At 30.9% G+C, this 19,529-nt stretch overlaps 1 protein-coding gene across 2 annotated transcripts in view; it reads right to left on the bottom strand.

Moving 5' to 3' along the window:
• Nucleotides 1–560: 560 nt before the first annotated feature.
• Nucleotides 561–19,529, bottom strand: part of LOC145254864 (N-alpha-acetyltransferase 16, NatA auxiliary subunit-like) — an 85,969-nt gene continuing 67,000 nt past the window's right edge. For both annotated transcript variants that reach the window (XM_080113731.1, XM_080113738.1), the window contains exons 14-22: nt 16,725–16,853; nt 16,231–16,380; nt 11,979–12,042; nt 11,445–11,635; nt 10,576–10,684; nt 6,825–6,923; nt 4,744–4,887; nt 4,007–4,104; nt 561–1,019 (exon numbers count right to left, since the gene is read on the bottom strand). In XM_080113731.1, coding sequence (XP_079969857.1) covers nt 837–1,019; nt 4,007–4,104; nt 4,744–4,887; nt 6,825–6,923; nt 10,576–10,684; nt 11,445–11,635; nt 11,979–12,042; nt 16,231–16,380; nt 16,725–16,853 — 1,167 coding nt within the window. In that variant the 3' untranslated portion in view covers nt 561–836. The remainder of the gene's footprint in view (nt 1,020–4,006; nt 4,105–4,743; nt 4,888–6,824; nt 6,924–10,575; nt 10,685–11,444; nt 11,636–11,978; nt 12,043–16,230; nt 16,381–16,724; nt 16,854–19,529) is intronic.

Below are 19,529 nucleotides of genomic sequence, written 5' to 3'. Positions count from 1 at the left end.
TTTTCATTTTCAATTTTTTTTTTTTTTTTTAAATATTTTTTTGACAATTTTTAGATTTTTTAAGTTTCTATTTTTGGAGAAAAAACTTGGGGGAGGGGGGTTTAGTTTGTTTCTTCTTTGTTTCATGGTAAAGAAGGATTGAAAGCAATGTAGAAAAAAGAGGAGAGGGTGGGGACTAGCTACCAGCACACAACTAAATTAGTGGGCAAAAAAAACAAAAAACAAAAAAAAGGTGGGGAAGGGACGATCAGCAAAAGAGGTGAGGAAAAGGGGGGGTTAAAAAAAAATTTTAAAGAAAAAAAAAAAATTTCTGCTCTAGATTTTATCACAAAAGAGTGGTGTCTGGATAAATTAAAAGTCAGTCCTCGTATCCCTGCCTTTTGTCAAAGTCAACTTGGTCCATTTTTTTAATTTTCTGGTTTTTCCCTTTTGATTTTTCCCCTTCTCTTCTTCCATGTTTTATTCTTCTCCCAAGAGCCATCCACGCAAGAGAAACGGACACAACAAGAGAATAGCCGACAAGTTGGCTGGCTCTAATTGTTGAATACATCCCCTTCAAATTTCTTCTTTTTCTTTGATATCTCCAAGTAGAAGTGAGACAGTCATGAAAGGTCAATAGACGATAGACGGCTGATTGGTGGTCATTAAAGAATCACCCCAAGACAAAGAATTCCGGGTTGGCTGGCTGACTGACACTGGCAGGTGGGTGGGGGATCTGGGGATGTGAGCAGGTTTAAGAAGTTAGGGGCTTGTTGGCGCTTTGATTGGGCAGCAGCGGCAGCGGCAGTTGTTTTGACGACGGCAATGACAGCAGGGACAGGACACACGGAGCTGCCTTATGACGGGGCTCCATTGGTGACAATCTGTTCGCTAGTGGTCTGTGACGGGGAGCACACTGGCACAATAAAAGCTGAAGCAACTCTAAATTTAGAGTGACATCGGCGTTGGTAGTCTTGTATTTCATGGTCCAATTTGCCAAATTCACCATGGCACATTGCCTTTAGTACATCACAACAGTGCTGAATAAAAGAGAAAAAAAAATTGTTTTAAGAAACCATTGAGAATGTAGTAATTAAACAAAATGGGGCATTTAAAAAAACTAACTTATTTTAACTATTTTAAACTATTCTACTAAAGCAGAATTAAGTTTTCCCTATATATTTTAATTCCAAAAATTGTTAAAATGTATCTGTTTTGGCATAGTTATATTAAAAAACAAATCTATTTCATTATTATTTTTTTTTTTTTTTTTTTTACAAAGCATAATTCACAAATCTGTTTACTAAGCATTTGTCTATTACTCTCGTTTCTGCCTTTCTTCTATTCATTAACAAGGTAATAAAACTAAGCTAGAAAACATTAAAATAGTACATTTTTAAGACTAGGCAATATCATCATAATATTAGTACTATTTAATCAACAACTGGAGAAATAAAGAGTAGGAGGAGAGGGGTATAGCAAAGAGAAAAATCAGTTTTGGATTTTTTTTTTTTTTTAATTTATGAAAAATAATTTTTTTCCTGATTTAAACACCAACATAAGTTGACCAGATGATACAATGGGTCAATTCTTTCCCCCTATTAAATTCCTATATTTCTTATGTGTTTAACAGTTTTATTCTTTAAATGTTTTGAATATTTCAAGGTATTGTACTTTCTAACCTTTAAATGTCCAAATTTTTTTTTATAAGAATCAGATTGAAAATGGTTGGGGAATAAATTGAAGCAAATAATCTGAAAATTTACAAAATGCCCACTTTACATGCTGGCATGTGTTGGACAGCTTTTATAAATTGACTTCCGGCTTTTATAAATTGAATTGGATTTCCCCTATAGACTGATCTTGCTACCTCAGTTCTTAAATCTACTAACCCAAGAACACTCATCCATTTTTTTTAACGTGGTCATACCATCAGTTTCCTGTTCTGCAACAATATCCCTATACTGTGCAGATTTAATCTTCCTATGAGCTCATTAGATCAGAGCCTATCTTTAAGACCTGTTACATATCCATCATATCATTCCCATATCTTTTCTCTCCATGCAATGCATGTCCTCAACCCTCACTAGTTAGGTTTCACTTTTCATCACACTGCATACATATGCTTGATAGACTTCTTTTGTTTGACAGTGTTAATAATCTGCTGGTAAGTAAATGGCAAAGATTATCTGAACTTATTTCATCTATTCCTAATTGTACGTATCATATTAGCACCTACTCCTCCACTGTGCTCTAATTGTACCATCAAAGTAACAAAATTTCTTAACAGCCTTAATAATTTTGCCATTAACACACATTTTCTCCGTATCTCAGTTCTCACTCATCGTTGTCTCACACTTCTTGCACATAATCTGAGAGGGCACAACCAGTTTATCTTTAATTGATTTGCATTCGTGTAACCAATAATGCTTACAAAAAATTAAGTTGCACCATACTCCTTTACCACTTTGCGAAGGATTTACAACTCCAAAGGCACTGATCAACATTTTTATCTTGATGACATTCACTTTCAAGTCTTAACTTTCAATAGCATCCAAGTTTTGAACTTATCAAGTAAACCTCCCATTGTTTCACAGGTAAACATCAAGTCGTCAGCATACAGCATCTCTTCTAGACAATTCATGCAAAACTCCCTGGAAAATGTCTTTAAGACACAAATGAAAAGTAATAGACTCAGTAAAGAGGCCTGACACCCTTCCACTTTAATATGTAAGCTTTCACTAAATGTGCTGTTATTTCTAATACAACTGAACATTTCTGTAGATTGCTTAAACAACGTTCAACAACTTGTTTGCCACTAGTTTACATAATGCTCACCAGACAACATCTCTTGGTACACTGTCACAAACTTTATTCAGATCCACAAAAAACAAAATACAGGTTCTTTTTACTAAGGAAAGTTTCTTGCATTTGTCTTGAATGCAGCATCAGTGATATTATGCCCAGGCAGAAAACTAAAGTGCACTTCATCTATGCTTATCAACTGAATAATTTAATTAATCAACTGAACACTATTATTCTATGTGTAGGTAGGTAAGATTTCGTTTAACGTCACATCAACCCTATAGGTCATTTCATGCCATAAAAGGTGAAGAGAATATTCTTCATTTGAGACTTTGGGTAATGGTTTGCTTTATTTTCAAATAAGTTCCAAAGTTGAATTTTTCTCAGGAAATCTAATATTTTGTAAGGTGTTTCTTTTTCAAATATTGTTTTAAGGTTTTGTTCTTTGAAATATTTTGTACGAATATTTTCATATTTTTTACATTTCATTAATATGTGTTTAATGGTTAGTGGTTGTTGGCAGATTCTGCATTGATGAATACTTTCTGCTTTCAGAAGGTATTCATGTGTTAGTCTTGAATGACCAATTCGGATTCTGGTGAATATAGTGTCTACTTTTCGTATTGGTATTATGGTTTTCTCTTGCCCAACATTTGGGTGTATTTCTTTAAGTTTGTTGTTTAGTTGTTCGTCCCATAGTTTTTGCCATTTCGTTTTTATGTAGTAGTTTATTTTATTTTTCCTATCTGTGTATGGGATTTTTCTGTTTGAAGGCATCAGCTTTGTTGCTTCTTTAGCTAGTTTGTCAGCTTCTGTATTTCCTCTTATGCCGACATGACTCGGTATCCATGCTAGTACTATTGTTTTATCATTCTTTATTTGGTGTTGGTATGTTTCTATAATTTCCAGGATGTACGGGTGGTTTATTTTCCCTCCTTTCAATGCAATTAAGCTGGACATGGAGTCACTGAAGATAAGGAATTTGTTTTCACTAGACTCCTGAACCAGTTCAAGAGCCATCTTAATAGCCTGTTTCTATGTGTAATCTATCACTTTCGCATCATCACTATCAGTCAAAGGTAATAAAAAAAGGAAATAAAAAATTAAAAGGAAATATCAGCACAAGCAGTAATACTATTTCTGAAGTGCGAATAAAAACAAGCCTAATACGGTACTTCCATTTTAGTAAAAATTTAAAATGTGAATTTAAAAATTTATTTACCTGCAAAGTAACTCCTTCCAGATCATTTGACAGTGAGGTTGCCAAAGCAATTGCCTTTTCTTTAGTCGACGGATCAAGTTCATACATAATTCTACCACCTAGAATAAAAGCAAGAGATAAGACATTTTTAAAATACAAACTTTGGAAAAAAAATAAATACACAAATAATAAAAAATTAAACATTTTCACATGAAGGATTTCTGATATTTCTCATTTCAAAAGAAAAATAAGATTGATTACAAAGAAACTATGTAATAACATAAGTTGTTCTAGACAGGAAACGGTACCAAAATAAATTTAAGATGCCACTTCATTTATATTAATTATTTGAAAGTGAATACGAATTGTCATAAAAACCAAAATCAAGGAGGTTCTATTTCCTATGTCAAAATGACCAGAAGAAAAAGTTACAATGAAAATTGATTGCCTGTTCAGCTATGAAAATGTTTATTTTTAATTTTTATAGTTACATTTATTAATCAATTCATAATTGATGTATCATCTAAATATATTCTTATAGCAGAATCCATTGCAAATATATTTTAGCAGTTTTTAAGTATTTTCTGGAAACTTTGTTGACAAAAAGGTGTTGTTTCTACTTTTCTCACCAATTTTAAATATAGTATTAGTTCTACCTTTTATTGAGCCATAAATTATTTTGATTCCATTTTAAATTAAAATCTGGAAAAAAAAAAAAAAAAAAAAAAAAATGCTCAAAGGAAATCTCAAAAACATACCTGCGGCTAAATGAGGCAATGATTTACTGTTTTTGCTCAAAAATTCTTCGTTTAATGTTTTTGCATCTTTGTTACCATAAATAGGTTCCATCTCGCGGGTAAGAACTGTCTGTATACATTCGGGCAATTTGGTTTTGTGCTTGACTGAAGTTTGGGGGAAAAAAAAAAAAAATTTTAATTTAAAAACGAATAAACAGTTAATTTGTCAAAATGCTTCATCATTTAATCCACAAAAAACAAGTTCTTAATTATAAAGAACAAATTTAAGTTACATAGAATCCAAATTTCTATCAAAGAATTTGATAAGAGAGTTGAGGGGGGGAGGGCCCACTATGTAAATAAATACATCAGTAAGTGTCAGAGGGGCTGACCAGTAGTGGTAAGATGGGTTACGCATTATAACATTTACTTGCTTTTCAACAAAATCGCAATAATAAACTTTAACTGAGGAATGCGAGTGGTTGATGGGGGAGATAAAGGCTGAAATAAAGATGAATAATTTTCCTTCATTTCTGGACCATTCTAATTTTTTTTTTAGAACAGTCAACCAAAGAATTTTATGCTATGGAAGAATTTTTGCGTGAGAGAATATAATGAAAGGTTAGTAAAGCAAATAATTATCAAGTTTGGATCTGAATGGTTATGTCTAAGCTCCCAGAACAGCTTTCTTCTTAATTGTACCACTAACGTGAACTCAAAGTGGCAAGCTACACCCTCAAAAATAAAATAAAAAATTTCCTTACCCTACCACTAACCTCTATTCAAACGGCACAAAAAAAATAAATTTAAAGTTCATACCTATCCAAAGAGTATGAGTGTATAACTGTACACAGCAGACCCATCATTGCTCTAATATAAACACTGCTTTCAGAAAACAATGCTCTTAGAAAGAATTAAACCTAGAAATTTTACATAGAATGCTCCAACATTATTCTCAGAAAACACTACTTTTTGAAGATATTACTACTTGGCATTAGTAATCTTTGTTATCTGCCTTCCAGTATCTATTTGGGAAGAAAAAAAGGATTTTTTTTTTTCTTAATTTTTTTTTTTTATAAGAATCAGATTGAAAATGGTTGGGGGATAAATTTATAGATACTAGAGCATGATGTGACCAGCCAATTGATTGGATTGGGCTATTCCAATCTATCGTCTAGCCAAAGGGCTGAAATGGAGGACCTCATCTTTAGGCATCATGAGTCATAATCCACAGCTTATAGGTGGTCTCATTTTCGAGAAAGGGAGGAGGGGCTCTACACGGGGTTGCAGTCAACAGATTTGAACTTCCTAAAACAGGGCAAGCAAAGCTAATAGCGAGAGACAGAAAAGAGAAAAAAAGTCCTCGTTCAGAATTCAGAAGAACCCCGGGATACGGCATTAAAAATTAATAACAAAATACAGTACAGTATATGATACATATGTATATAATCAAATAACATTATAACATGTAAGGTGGGGCAAATATAACCAGGAGCTGGAAAAACATGGTATTCCACATTGTAATCTAAAAAAAAAAAAAAAAAAAAATGTATCCTAGGACCACCATATCCAGTTCTACTGTATTAAAAAACAAAAATAAAAAATCTGTAATGCACAAACCTGGGATGAAACCAAAATATATTTTTTAAAATTACATAAACCTCAAGTTTTATTTTTATTATAAAAAAAAAAAGTTTTTAGGCGATTAATGGGAATTTGTAGGCATTACAAAGTAAACCTCATTAAGTTATATCCCTTTGCAATTTTTTTTTTTTTTAGATCGTTTTCAAAAAACAACCAGTCTTCTGTTACTCCAAAAATATGACTTTCTTATTTATAAATAAAACTTAATTGATCAATTCACGTTATTTTTGGAATATAATATTTACGTTTTGTCATGAGTATGTACATCATACAGATTTTTATATATTTTTTAATACAGAGGTAATTCTGGATAAGCATCAAAAAGTGTATTTCTTCAAAAAATAAAATGAAATAATTATAAACAAAAAAAAATCTCAGTTATTCTATGAAATTTTACAAATAATTATTACAATATGAATAATCAATTAACGTGACCCAAAAACAAATATATTGCTTACCTATTTGAAGAAATTTCATCTTGCACACGTGTAAAAGATAATGGTTCGGATCTAATTTATGTCCACGTTTTATAGACTGCAACATTAATAACAACTTTCCTGAGAAAAAAAGAAAATGAATATCAAAATATGAAAGTAAATTTACCATTTTACAACAATTGTTGCAATATCCAAGTTTAGCTTTATTCTGATCAAAAACAGTAAAATGTCTGCGGTGCAAACAAAAACATGGTGATAACTGTAACCTTGTGAAAGTTAAATTGTCAGAAAGACAAACAGAATTTGTTATAAATATGCATGTGTGTATTTAGGCAGAATTCTTTCATTTAAGCAAATAGTGTTAAATATAACAGAATTATACTTTTTTTTTTTTTTTTTTTTTACATAGGCATCATCACTTATCAAGGCCAAGAGGCCACTCAGGGATAAGGGTTAAAGAGTGTACAGTAGAAATTGAACAATATAGTAATCGTTAGTAATGGAAATTCGGTAAATTTGTTAACAAGTGGAGCGGCTCATCAGGAACTTGTTTAAGTTAGACTTGAAGACAACCATATTGTAATCAGCTGGAAAGTAGGAAAACGGAAGACAATTCCACAGGCGTGCAGTTCTAAGAAAGAAGCTTTGATCATGGAATCTATGTTTAGGTTTAGGCACAGATAACGAGTGGGGGGAATTATTGATAGTGTTTTCAGCTAGACGAGTGTTTCTTGTGAAAGTTTGGTGATGGGGGAACCATAGACTGAAGCTCAGTCGAACACTTTCCATGAAAATAACGATACAGTAGAGACAAACTCGCAACATCTCTTCTGTGAGAGGTTGCAGGGAAGAGAAAAGGATATCTCCTACAAGGCTACGAAGTCTATTTTGAACTCTATCAAGGCAGGACAAATCCTTTTTAGCAGCTCCTGCCCAGATGTGGCAACAGTATTCCATCCTTGGACGTATCTGGCTCTTATATAGATAGAGAATTGCATCAGCAGTGAGATATCTACTGGATCGATAGAAGGATCCCACCATTTTTCCAGCGGCCTTGGCAACAGATTTGATGTACCTGTTCCATTTAAGATCAGGAGTAAAGGTCAAGCCCAGAAGCTTGTCAAAACTTGAGGTCTCAAGACAAGAGCCATTCATTTCAACTGATGCCAGATGGGGATCAGAACGCTGATGTAAAGAGAGAAGCTTGGTTTTAGATGCATTAAAAGTAATCAGCCACTCCTTTCCCCATTGTACCACTTGCTCAAGATCAGAGGAAAGAGAATCGGAGAGAACTTGGTCGTTTACTGACTTAGATGTGCTACCATAAATGGTAGTGTCATCGGCATAAATGTCTACAAATGATGTAAGCATGTGATTTGGAAGATCATTAATGTAGATCAGGAAAAGAGTTGGGCACAGGATGGACCCCTGAGGGACTCCAGCATTAATACTGTGAGCTTCTGATTTTTACCCATCAACTACTACTCTTATGAACCTATCAGAAAGAAATGATTTAATAATTGAGAAGACATTTCCAGCTATACCATAGCTAGAAATCTTGTGAAGTAAACCTTTATGCCATACTCTATCAAAGGTCTTAGATATGTCAAGAGCAATTGCCCTAGAAAGGTAGCCTCCGTCGAGAGATTCGCTAATCCTGAGATAACTGTAAGCACATCTGCTGTAGATCTAGCAGAACGGAAACCATATTGAGTGTCACAAAGAAGGTTATTTTTGCTGAGATGGTTGATTACTTCTCTATTTAACACAGATTCCAGCAACTTACTCATGATGCACAGGAGACTTATTGGCCTGTACTGAGAGGGGGATGAGCGATCACCTGAATTCTTAAATAAAGGGCATACTGATGAGATTTTCCAGGGTGATGGGAAGCAATTCTCCTTAAGACAACATTTAAACAGTTTTGTAAGTATGGGCGCTAGTTCTGGTTGAAGTTTTTTGAGTACTATAATTGGAATACCGTTAGGACCGGTTGCTTTACTGGAATCAAGGTTTTTGATTAGCTTGACAACATCACATACAAATATATGTATATCACATAGTGTGTTTTCTGATACAGGAGGAAATATTGGGGGTTGGCGGCCTTGGTCGCAAAGGGTAGAATTAGCTCCAAAGTTCTTGGCAAAGAGTTTGGCTTTGTCTGATGCTAACAAGATTAACTCAGGTCCATTGATGATAGTTGGGATAGAGCACACGCTTCTGTTCCGGATTCTGTTTGCTATTTGCCAAAACTGGTGGGAATCAAGCCGCTGCTCAGCTACTTTGGACTTGACGGACTGAGCATACAACTCTCTTGCGTTCTTTATTACTTTCTTACAATAGTTGCTACCAGTCCTGAATACGGCTTTAGTTTCCATACATCTATTATGTTGGAAGCAGTGGAAAGAGTGATTTCTATGTGTAATGGCAGCAGCACATTCTGGAGAGAACCATGGCTGGCTGTTAGGTTTTGTTTTATTAAATTTTTCTAATAATTTTTTGGAGCATATAGGGTATAAAGACCCCAGGAGATTAGAGGCACAAAACATAACAAACCTGAATTGTTTGGTTTTGTCAACAAAGTTTATCTTTTGAGCAAAACTTTAACAATCGAGGGATGAAGTTTTATTTTAAGCTGAGAGGGGGAATAAATCTTTATTTCTTTAATATTATGTATAAACCCGGGGTAGGGGGCACACAAAAGATTTTCTATACATTTAAACTGACCCTAGAATTGAGAATTTTAGGATGCTGAAGCAGAAATTTTTCTAGACCAAGGAAATCTTTATGCATAATAAAATCACATCTATAAATACATAGTTTTATTTACATCAGACTGAGGCTATTTTAATTTTTGTTTCAATCCAGAATCCCCCATTTGGGGAGGAACCGGATTTCCCCTACATTAAAAACCGATCCTAGAAATGTATAAAATACATTTTTTATTTAAAAAAAAAAAAAAACACTCGTCTTTCTCACTGGTTGAACATAAGGTTGGTTTTTTTAATGTAGAGAAAATTCAGTTTCCCCTCCAAAAACGGTAATCTAGATGGGTATGAAAATTAAAATTACCTCGGTCTAGAAAGCTGTCTCATCAAGAGAGGAAAACTAAACTGTAGTATCATAACAGATACCACACTTCCAGGTAAAACAAAGTATAAATCTACTATTATATAAAAGGAACCGTGTGTGTTCCCTATGAACTCGAAAACGGTTAGGCTGATTTTTATGAAATTTAAACAAAGGTAGTTTATGTGCCTGGCAGTGTTTTTGGATAGGCTTTGTATTGAAATGTCTGAGAAGTATTGATAATTGAAAAAATCTGATGAAAGAAGGAACAGGCGATTTTGACCAAAGTTAACACCGACAAGTACATTTGAGAAGTTTTATTACCACACAAGCCAAAAGGCCCGACATAAAATCAACAGTAGGTTCTTTGATATGACAAAATAAACGTTAGTTTAGAGCACAGGTGAACCATACTTTACGTTAAATTTTAATGCGAGCCATTAGGTATAAAAATGATTTTATAAAATCAACAGTGCAATGTAGATTACAATGTATTGTGAACTAAATCACTGCCAGGAGCTCCTCTCAGTGCACCTCAATGGGTCCCCAACTAGAACAGGCAATCAATAGATTTGATCATCATTCAATCTCAAGCAATGTCAGGTCTCCCTGTTAGTATTTTAAATAAAAACAAAGAAACATCAACTTGCATTAATTATAATTCTTATATTTAAAAAAAGAAATTTAAAAACTTGTAACTTACCTTTCCGGGAATAAATTTCATATGCTAATAAATGTGTCTCTATTCTATCATGTGCTAATTGTTGTAAGGGCTTCAAAAATTTCACAGCCTGATCTAATTGATCTTTTGTCTGAAAAGAAAGTTATTTTTAAAACCATTTTTATTTAATAAAATAATCACACATTACAATCAGTTTTGGTACAAGAAACTATTGCAAAACCAACAATTGAGGAAGATATCTAATTTGAAGACACAGAATGTACTAAAAGATTTCAAGTTTTATTCTCAGCTTGCTATCAAATATTTGAAAAACTTTTCCAAAATGATTAGCAAAGGCAATTATCTGAATCACAAGATGGGATATAATCAGTATAATAATAAATGTGACTGAAGATCTGTACAGGTTTAAACAAAATCTTTTCACCTCAACATGTATTCGATGTAGCAAAATCCAAAATGCCTAATGATCCCAGGCTTGCAGCATATGAACATATTTTTACAACCTTAACCGAATATATAAAGCAAAGTTAGTCTAACTTTTTAAAAAAAAATTTTATTCCATGGATAGTTTTATTTCTACAAAATCAATATTTGATTCTGGTTAGTTATTTTGGTGGATTGTTGCAGAATGTTAAGAAAATTTAAAATTTAATTAGATTCCTTCCAGAAAACACATTGTCTAGATTAAAATCATTTTTATGTGGATGCCATTTTCTTTTTAAGAGGGCAGTTGAGTACTTTTATTAATCAATGCAGAGTTACTTACTTGTGCAATTAAAAAATACTACCAGGTAAATCAGTAAGTAGAAGTTTTTTTTTTTGTTTTTTTAAATAAGAGTATAATGTTAATTTTGCTTTGAACAAATAATTACTATTAAAAAACGGCTTACCTTGACCAATTTTTCTGGGATTAACTCCTCTTCTTTTGGGCCATCCATTTCCCCATCCGTTCCTTTATTTTTATTTTGATGTTCTTTCTTCTCCAATTCTGCTCGTTGTTTTTCCTTCTCCATCTCTGCTTTCTTTTGGGCTTTACGACGTTTATTGCGCAGTTTCTTCAGTTCACTGGGCGTGAGATTTTCTAAAGATTAACAGTAACAAGTTTTACACAATGCATGTTTCATAAAAAAAAAAAAAAAAAAAAAAAGTATTTTTGAATTTTTAAAAATTATTTTCAATAGATTTATATCATCTAAACAATATGTTGACTAAAACTGTTTGAATTATCCCAGTCTCCTCCAAATATTTCATTATTTAAGAATGAAATATTTGGGAAACTGGAAAACTAAAGGATAGAATAGATTCAACTAATTGAAGATTGGGGGGGGGGGGTAGCAATTCAATTTAAATTATATACCAAAGGTGGAAAATTTGTTAACTTTTTACTTGGTCTATGTTAAATAAAATGTTCAATTGCCACTTACCTGTGTCAAGAGATTTATCTTTTTCAATTTCAGATTGTGGATGATCATATAGATACAAATAAATCTAGAAAAAAAAGAAAAAAAAAGAGAAAAACATTTTTTTTAAATTAATCAAACATAAAAACAGAAATAATAAATCAAATACATCCTGCACTAAACAAAAAAATCTATAATAAAATGATTGCAGAAATTCTCTGGACCAAAGTATCATAGGTTTACAACAACAGATGCCACATACAAATTCAATACATCTAAACTAATAGACACTATCTTATGTAGCTTTCAAACCCCATTTTAGACAAGTTCAGTTGTGATAAAATGCTATATTTCATCCGACAAGCAACATCATCATCGCAACATCTTGAGAGGAAAGAGTCCCTATTTTTCTCTCTAAATATTTAGTCCTACCACCACTACCAGCTGTCAACGGGACTAATTCTACATATTATCATGATTACACCTATCGTAACTGGCTCATAGATATATAGACATAACAATCTTTCCAATATTAGATTCATAAATAATAAAGTCTCCCTCTTCAAATTCCATCCATTCTGATTGGCTGACCTCTGATAATTCTCACATTCCAGAATCCAGTTATTCACTTTATAAACAAACACTACTAAATATGGCATCACTAATAGACATATTTTGGGGCCCGGATTCAAGTTCATTTAATGCATAGGTAAGATGGAACAAGACAAGAGAGAAAATCATTAAGCAAACTTGAAATAATCCATTTAGTTGTTTTCTATTACTAAGCTTTAAACAGGATTTCCACTATTAGACTCTCATTTATCTTTGCCTAAACACAGAAAGAAAAACCAACACTGACTTCTTCGACAACACCTTCATCAAAATAACAAATCAGAGTTCTTTTACCATGAGACACACAGAGTGTACATTAGTGATGTTTCAAAACTACGCATTTCATATGAATTTATATATTGAACAGTTTACCTCCCAAATATATTCAACTTTTATATTGAGATTTTTCCAAAACACAAACAACGCAGACAACTTCAATGACGACGACCATACCTTTGTCAAAACATCAACAAATGTTGAGTTCTTTTATCATAAAACACACTGCGTGTACACTGGTGATGTTTCAAAACTATGCATTTCTTATGTACTTATATATATTTAGTTGTTTAACTTGCGACTTTTGTATTAAGATTTTTCCTAAAAACATAAAAAAAACAACACCAATGACTTCCTCTACGTCAAAATATCAACAAAACGGAGTTCTTATACCATTAAATACCCTGCGTGTACACTGGTGATGTTCCTATTTACTTGCCTCTCGACAAGAGAAAAGTTAGACACAACGTCAGTTTTTAATGTAGAATTCCAGCTCTCAAAAAAAAAAAAAAAAAAAAAGAAAAAGAAACATACATGAAAATTTTCTCAGCCACTGACTGAGATCAGAAACGGTGAAGTGCAGCATCAGAACAGCTACTACACTGTGATCTTGGCCCACTGGAATGTTTCAAAACAACGCATTTCATATGTATTTATAAATCGAAGAGTTTAGTTCCAAAATACTTGCGACTTTTATATTAAGATTTTACATAAAAATATTTAAAAAAAGTGGACCTTTGTCCTAACTAAATTGAAGAGGTTTAGCTTCAAAATATTTGCATTTTTTTTTTTTTAATGCCGAAAGAAAAATATGGAAGTTTATTGAAAAAAATAAGACAAACTTATTTTTTGACAACAATTTTATTCACGCTACATATATATACACACACACACATATATATGTATATATATATATATGTATAAAAAAAAAAATTTTTTTTTTTTTTTAATCCGGTTATTTTTTTTATATCGGAACAAATCATTAGAAAATAGACTCGATTAGTTGGAAGTTAAACTCTTCAATATATAAATATATATGAAATGCACCGGTAATTTATTTAGTATTACTTGGGTAGAATTTTAGGAATTTTTTTTTAGTTACAAATTGGGATGAATAATTTTAGATATTAAAAAATATTTTATTTTAATGAAATTGAAATAATGCTTAAATTTATTTTAGCTTCAATAAAAACATTAAAATCGATTCTATAGTTTTTAATTAAACAGAAATCTTATAATTAAAACTAACATTAATAATTTTTTTTTTTTTTTTTTTTTTTTAATTATGAAAATTTTACTGTTATTTCAGGATCTGGATATAACTTAAACTTATTTCAATATTGGCTTAAAAAAAAAAAAAAAAAAAAAAAAAACACTTTCAATATGTATGTGCATGTTTTTTACTGTCTACGGATGTCAAATTAATGGGTTTTCGAAATTTGGAAAAATATGCATTTTTAGTGAATTTTACAAAATTTTTATTGAAATAGAATTTACAAAATTTCATTTTAGTTTACACTAGTGGTCGTAAACTATGTTTAAATATATTTTAATTCATCCAAATTTTGTTTATATTATTATAGTCGTGATTTCAAAAAAAAAAAAAAAAGTATTTGGGTGCCATCAGTTAGAATTGAAACCGAAAGCAAAACTAGCATTCAAAACTGGTGAATATGTACCAACGACACGCATATGATTAAAAAATAAAAATAAACAAAGATAAATGTACAAAATGCACGATTTTTTTCAATTTTGACCATTTTTGACCCCTTAAAAACTATTTTAACTGGCTAAAGGACTCGTAAAAGGACGACCCATTAATAAATCCAATCATTAGAGGCCCCTAGTTTTTAGTTTCGGAAGAAATAGATTTTGAAAATATGGAGACAGACACACATACAGCCTTTTATATATTAAAAAATTGTATTTTTTTTTTCAATTGATTAAATAAAAATAATGCGCAAGTTATATCGTTACAAGTTACATAGTCACAAAATTTTATTAACATCATTTCTCTTTCACAATTTACTATTACTCCTCACCGTATCTGTTCATAATTTTCACCCTTCTGTAATGTTTACTAGCGTATTATCATTTCCTCAGGATAATGAGTTTTTATCAACAAAGAAATGGAATTATCAAATGAAATTTGAAGTAGATATTTTAAAATACATCTTTTCATGGAGAACCCTTTGCTAAATTAAAATTTGATAATTCAGCATATTAACTGATTGTAATCAAGATTACACAAAAGTAAACGATGACAACCTAATTTTTCGTCCCCCTTATAAAAAAAGTGTATATTTTTTTTTTTAAATAAATGTTTATTTTCGCACATTTAAGATATATTATCTTTAAATATAATAAAGAATATCCATAAACTTTATAAATGTTTATGTACTGTTATGGATGTATTACATGTTTTTTTTTTGTTTGGTTATTTAGATGTTTCTTTAAATATTTATTTACATTTTTTCACAGAAATGAATGTTTAACAGTTCTAAAAAATACGAATATTTCAAATTTAAACTACAAAATATATAATATAGATATTATTGTCAAAAGAATTATTTTATTCAGTAGCTTTTAACTATAGAAAAAAAAAAAAAAAAAAAGATACAGTCATTCTATTATTTGATAGGATTTTCAAGTTCAATCTTTACAGTATCTTTTGTTTATTAAATAGTTACTTAACCAAGCACTCCCGATGTTAATAGGTATCTAAATGATAACATTATTTCAGCATAGTTCATAAACGGCAGGAGCATCAAAAAAGATACAAACAAAAAAAAAATTCACATCTTAAAATAGAAAAAAAAAAAAAAAATACACAAAAGTAAAATTAAATAATGTCGAGACTTGCACCTCTGCATAAGATCCACTTTTTTATGTGGGGAAAAAAATCATGCTCTAACAGCAAAAAAGGAGGGGGTATTCAGGATTGTAACAAAAATAAACATTACTAGAAGGATTTCTCCTTCTCTGACCAAGATCAAATGTCAAGAGACAGAATTTTAATTTAAACACTAAGCTTGTTTTATCTATTTTTAATAAGATCTAAATGTATTTATGTGAAAAAATTAATGAAAGAAGGTTATAATTACTTAAAGACGAGCTCAGAACTGCTATGAACTGGAACGAGAATTAGTCTATCACCGTCTAATTTTGCCGAATCCAAACTTTCTGCTGATTATAATCTGTTAGTATGCTGAATTACCTAAAATGTTCTTTTTTTCAATCTTTTTTCTAGAAAAAAAAAAGCTTCCATTCTAAAAGAATATGATTATAAACACAATAGAATCTATTAAAAAAGATTCACTTGCTAAAATGCACACAAAACATTTTTATATAAAAAAAAAAAAAAAAAATTGAAGAAATATTTACTTACCTCGATGGCTATATGAGCTGTTTTAAAATAAAATGGATGATTCCTAAGGATATCTTCTAATCGTAATAGACCCACATATGCTCTCAAAGTCATCTTCCTCATACAATAAGTATGAAAGTCAAATTGATCTTCTATGATTTCTGTGAAATGCTGCAAAAAGAAAAAAAAATTGTTCACTTTAGAAAATATTGTAAACAAAACCTAACCATATAAATATTCAAACAATTTCAATAAATTCTACATTCCCCCCCCCCTTTTTATAAGAGGATATGTTGTTTAGTTTACGTTTGAAATAGCATAGTGTTTGGTCAATCATGCTCAACTTCAAAATAGCATTTTAATAAATGTCTATATACCGAGTCATGATCAAGTTTGATGTGCAAATTCAATGAACATGTTTTGTTTGCTTCTGAAACCAATGTTCTTGCTTAATAATTTTCTTCTGAAAAAAAAAAAAAAAAAAATTGTTTATTAAACAATGGAGTTGTACTTACCCGATCAATTTCGTGGCATTTCTTCAATGCTTCTCCCCATTTCCCTAATCTCTGATAGGCAGCAGCACATTCAGTTTGAAACCACATGCATTGCATCTCATTCAAATTTTCCATTGCCGATACACCTTCCTGTTAAAGAAAAAGGAAAATAAATGAAATACAAAAAGAAACAAAAATATTACAATGATCAAGTCACTCCAAAACTTCCCCATAATAAAGTAACATTTTTTGTTAACACAGGAAAAATAAAACATGCTTTTCCTCAAATCTTTAATTTTTTTATTACATTCACTCTACTGCTTACAAGATAAAATCTTATTAAAAGGACATGAAATTGAGGCTAAAACATATGTAGGCTCCAAAATTTAATTAGATTGGAAAATTGTGTTGGAACAAGTAGTCTGTATCACAAATTAAAAAATCCCGGGGGGGGGGGGGGTTAAATAAGAACTTTTTGGAGTATCGGAATCTGACAAATTTGAGCCTAATTTCCAAAACAATTCTTGACACAAATTTTTTTAACTTAATTTTTCACTGCTAATACTACTGATGAAATGATAAATATTTATTTTTAAACTTCTAGTAAACTAAAATTTATAAATCCTATCAAAATACAATGTAAATTTATTTCACTTATGTAAAAATAAAATTTTGCATAAATAATGCAGTAGATTTACGAGGTTTTGAAAAATGTTTAAAAAGAAAATATTTTTGTCAAGAAAAATATTAACACTTGATAATTAAAGGTCAAATATAAAAAAATGTGGTTTTTTTTTATATGATGAGCGAAAAAGTGGGGGGGGGGACTTTGAGCATTTAAAAAGCTTGGGGTCAAGTTTAATCAGTGAATTTAAAAATTTTAACTTTGGTGTGAGTCCTTTGATTTTAAGTTGCCATGTTTGAACTGATCGGAAAACAAAATTTCTAAAGATTTTAAAAGGTTGATTGGTAGGGAGACAGAAGGCAATAAAATCAAAGATTAATCATAATATTGATTCTTAGTTAATGAAACTATTTGGCAGTTTAGTTGTTCAGACAATTTCAAAACAAGTGAAAATTTACCAACATAAAACTGAGTACATGTGTGTGTGTGTGTGTGTGTGTGTGTATATATATATATATATATATATATATATATATATATATATATATACACACACACACAAAACCTTTTATCAATTAAAATATTACTAACTTTTCATATTTAAACTTCTATTTTAATGTAATGCAAAAGTTTAGATTGCGTTCTTTGTAGCAAATGATTTAACTAAAACTTATTATTACAGATTAATATCCTCAGCTAAATTCACCCCCGCCCCCCAAACAAAAGATTATACTTTTCTTAGGCAATTATGTGTGAACACCCTGAACAACAAGGGGGGGAGGTTAACCATTTTAGAATTAGAATTGGTAATTGTATAGTAAATGGGGGAGGGGGATAATGGAGCAGTTCCATCACTACTATAAAAGCCACTTGATTGTAAAAAAATCATTTGAAAATGACTGGGGGAAAAAAAAAAATTCTCTTTTTATATTAATACATCTTTGAATATGTTAATGGATTTCTTTATTATTTAACTTTTAAGTAAAATCCAAAATATTCTGGATTGCAAAATATTATACAGCAAAAGTTTGATTTGTCTATTTTCATGCCATGATCAACATTTTTAGTTATTGAAACCAATCCCAATTCTAAATGATTTAACACAAATTTATTAGACGGTGAAGGGTTCATACCCCCCCCCCAATAGTATGAATGTGTAATTGAATAATGGATCAGATATGACTGGAATTCTGGGTTGTAAAAGGATTTCTTTATTTAATAAACAAAATCAATCATCAGAATTCACTGAAATGCAAGCTACAAACATAACAACAACAAAATTATGACCAATCAACAAATAAATTCATGCAAACCACAAGGAAAAGGGAATTCTGCAAATAATCATCCACTGAAATTCTTGATATTTTATCAGATATTATAGATTTAAAGCAATTCTACAAATAAATTTTATTTGCTTATGATAACATTTACTATATTTTAAATGCATGAAGCACTCGTGAGATGTTGAGTGTGCCACAGAATAGTCAAAAAAAGTCCTATTTATGTTAAAATTGAAAATATATATTTCTAAAATTATATCAAACTTTAAGCTAGATAAATATCTGCCTAGGAGATTGGTTTATTTTTTTTACTAATCTATTAATTTCTGTAAATATTCTAGGTTTTATGTTTCATTCTGATGATAAAAGTTACATCTAGATGGAGATTTGCTTACTCTTAAAATCTGTTTAACTTATTAGGACTAGGACAACAGCATATTCTTTTCATTGTTTTTACTCTCGAGTGTGTATCTGTTGATATCTTACAAGCTTTTATATGAGTGATATGGTTCTTGGTTGTCGGTATCGGATATATACTCGAGAGTCAAAACGATAAAAATATTCTGTTGTCATAGCCCAACTTATTATTGTCAACAAATGTCACAATCCATCCTCAATAGTAATCAAATGTCGTTTATAACATTCCTCATTTGCGATCTTCTCATAATATTCTGAATCATTCAACTGATAACATATTCATCTCTATAGCAGTCATCATGCTAGTCCATGAGGAAAAAGATTGAACGTCACGCCGTGTGTCATCCATCAGAGATTGAACTCGGAGAATTCTACTTACGAGATAGAATCTCATTTTTGTGCAATGAGCAATTTTATATGGGTGAATTCTTGAGATAAAAAATTAGCAATTTTCCACTTTGGAACCTTGCAAAAAAAAAAAAAAAAAAAAAAAAAAAAAAAAAC

Source organism: Euprymna scolopes, chromosome 3, assembly GCF_053919585.1.
Source record: "Euprymna scolopes isolate OS-2025 chromosome 3, ASM5391958v1, whole genome shotgun sequence".
Lineage (NCBI taxonomy): Eukaryota > Metazoa > Mollusca > Cephalopoda > Sepiida > Sepiolidae > Euprymna > Euprymna scolopes.
The sequence above is the reverse complement of the archived record's forward strand: the minus strand, read 5'-3'. Positions and strand labels throughout refer to the sequence as shown.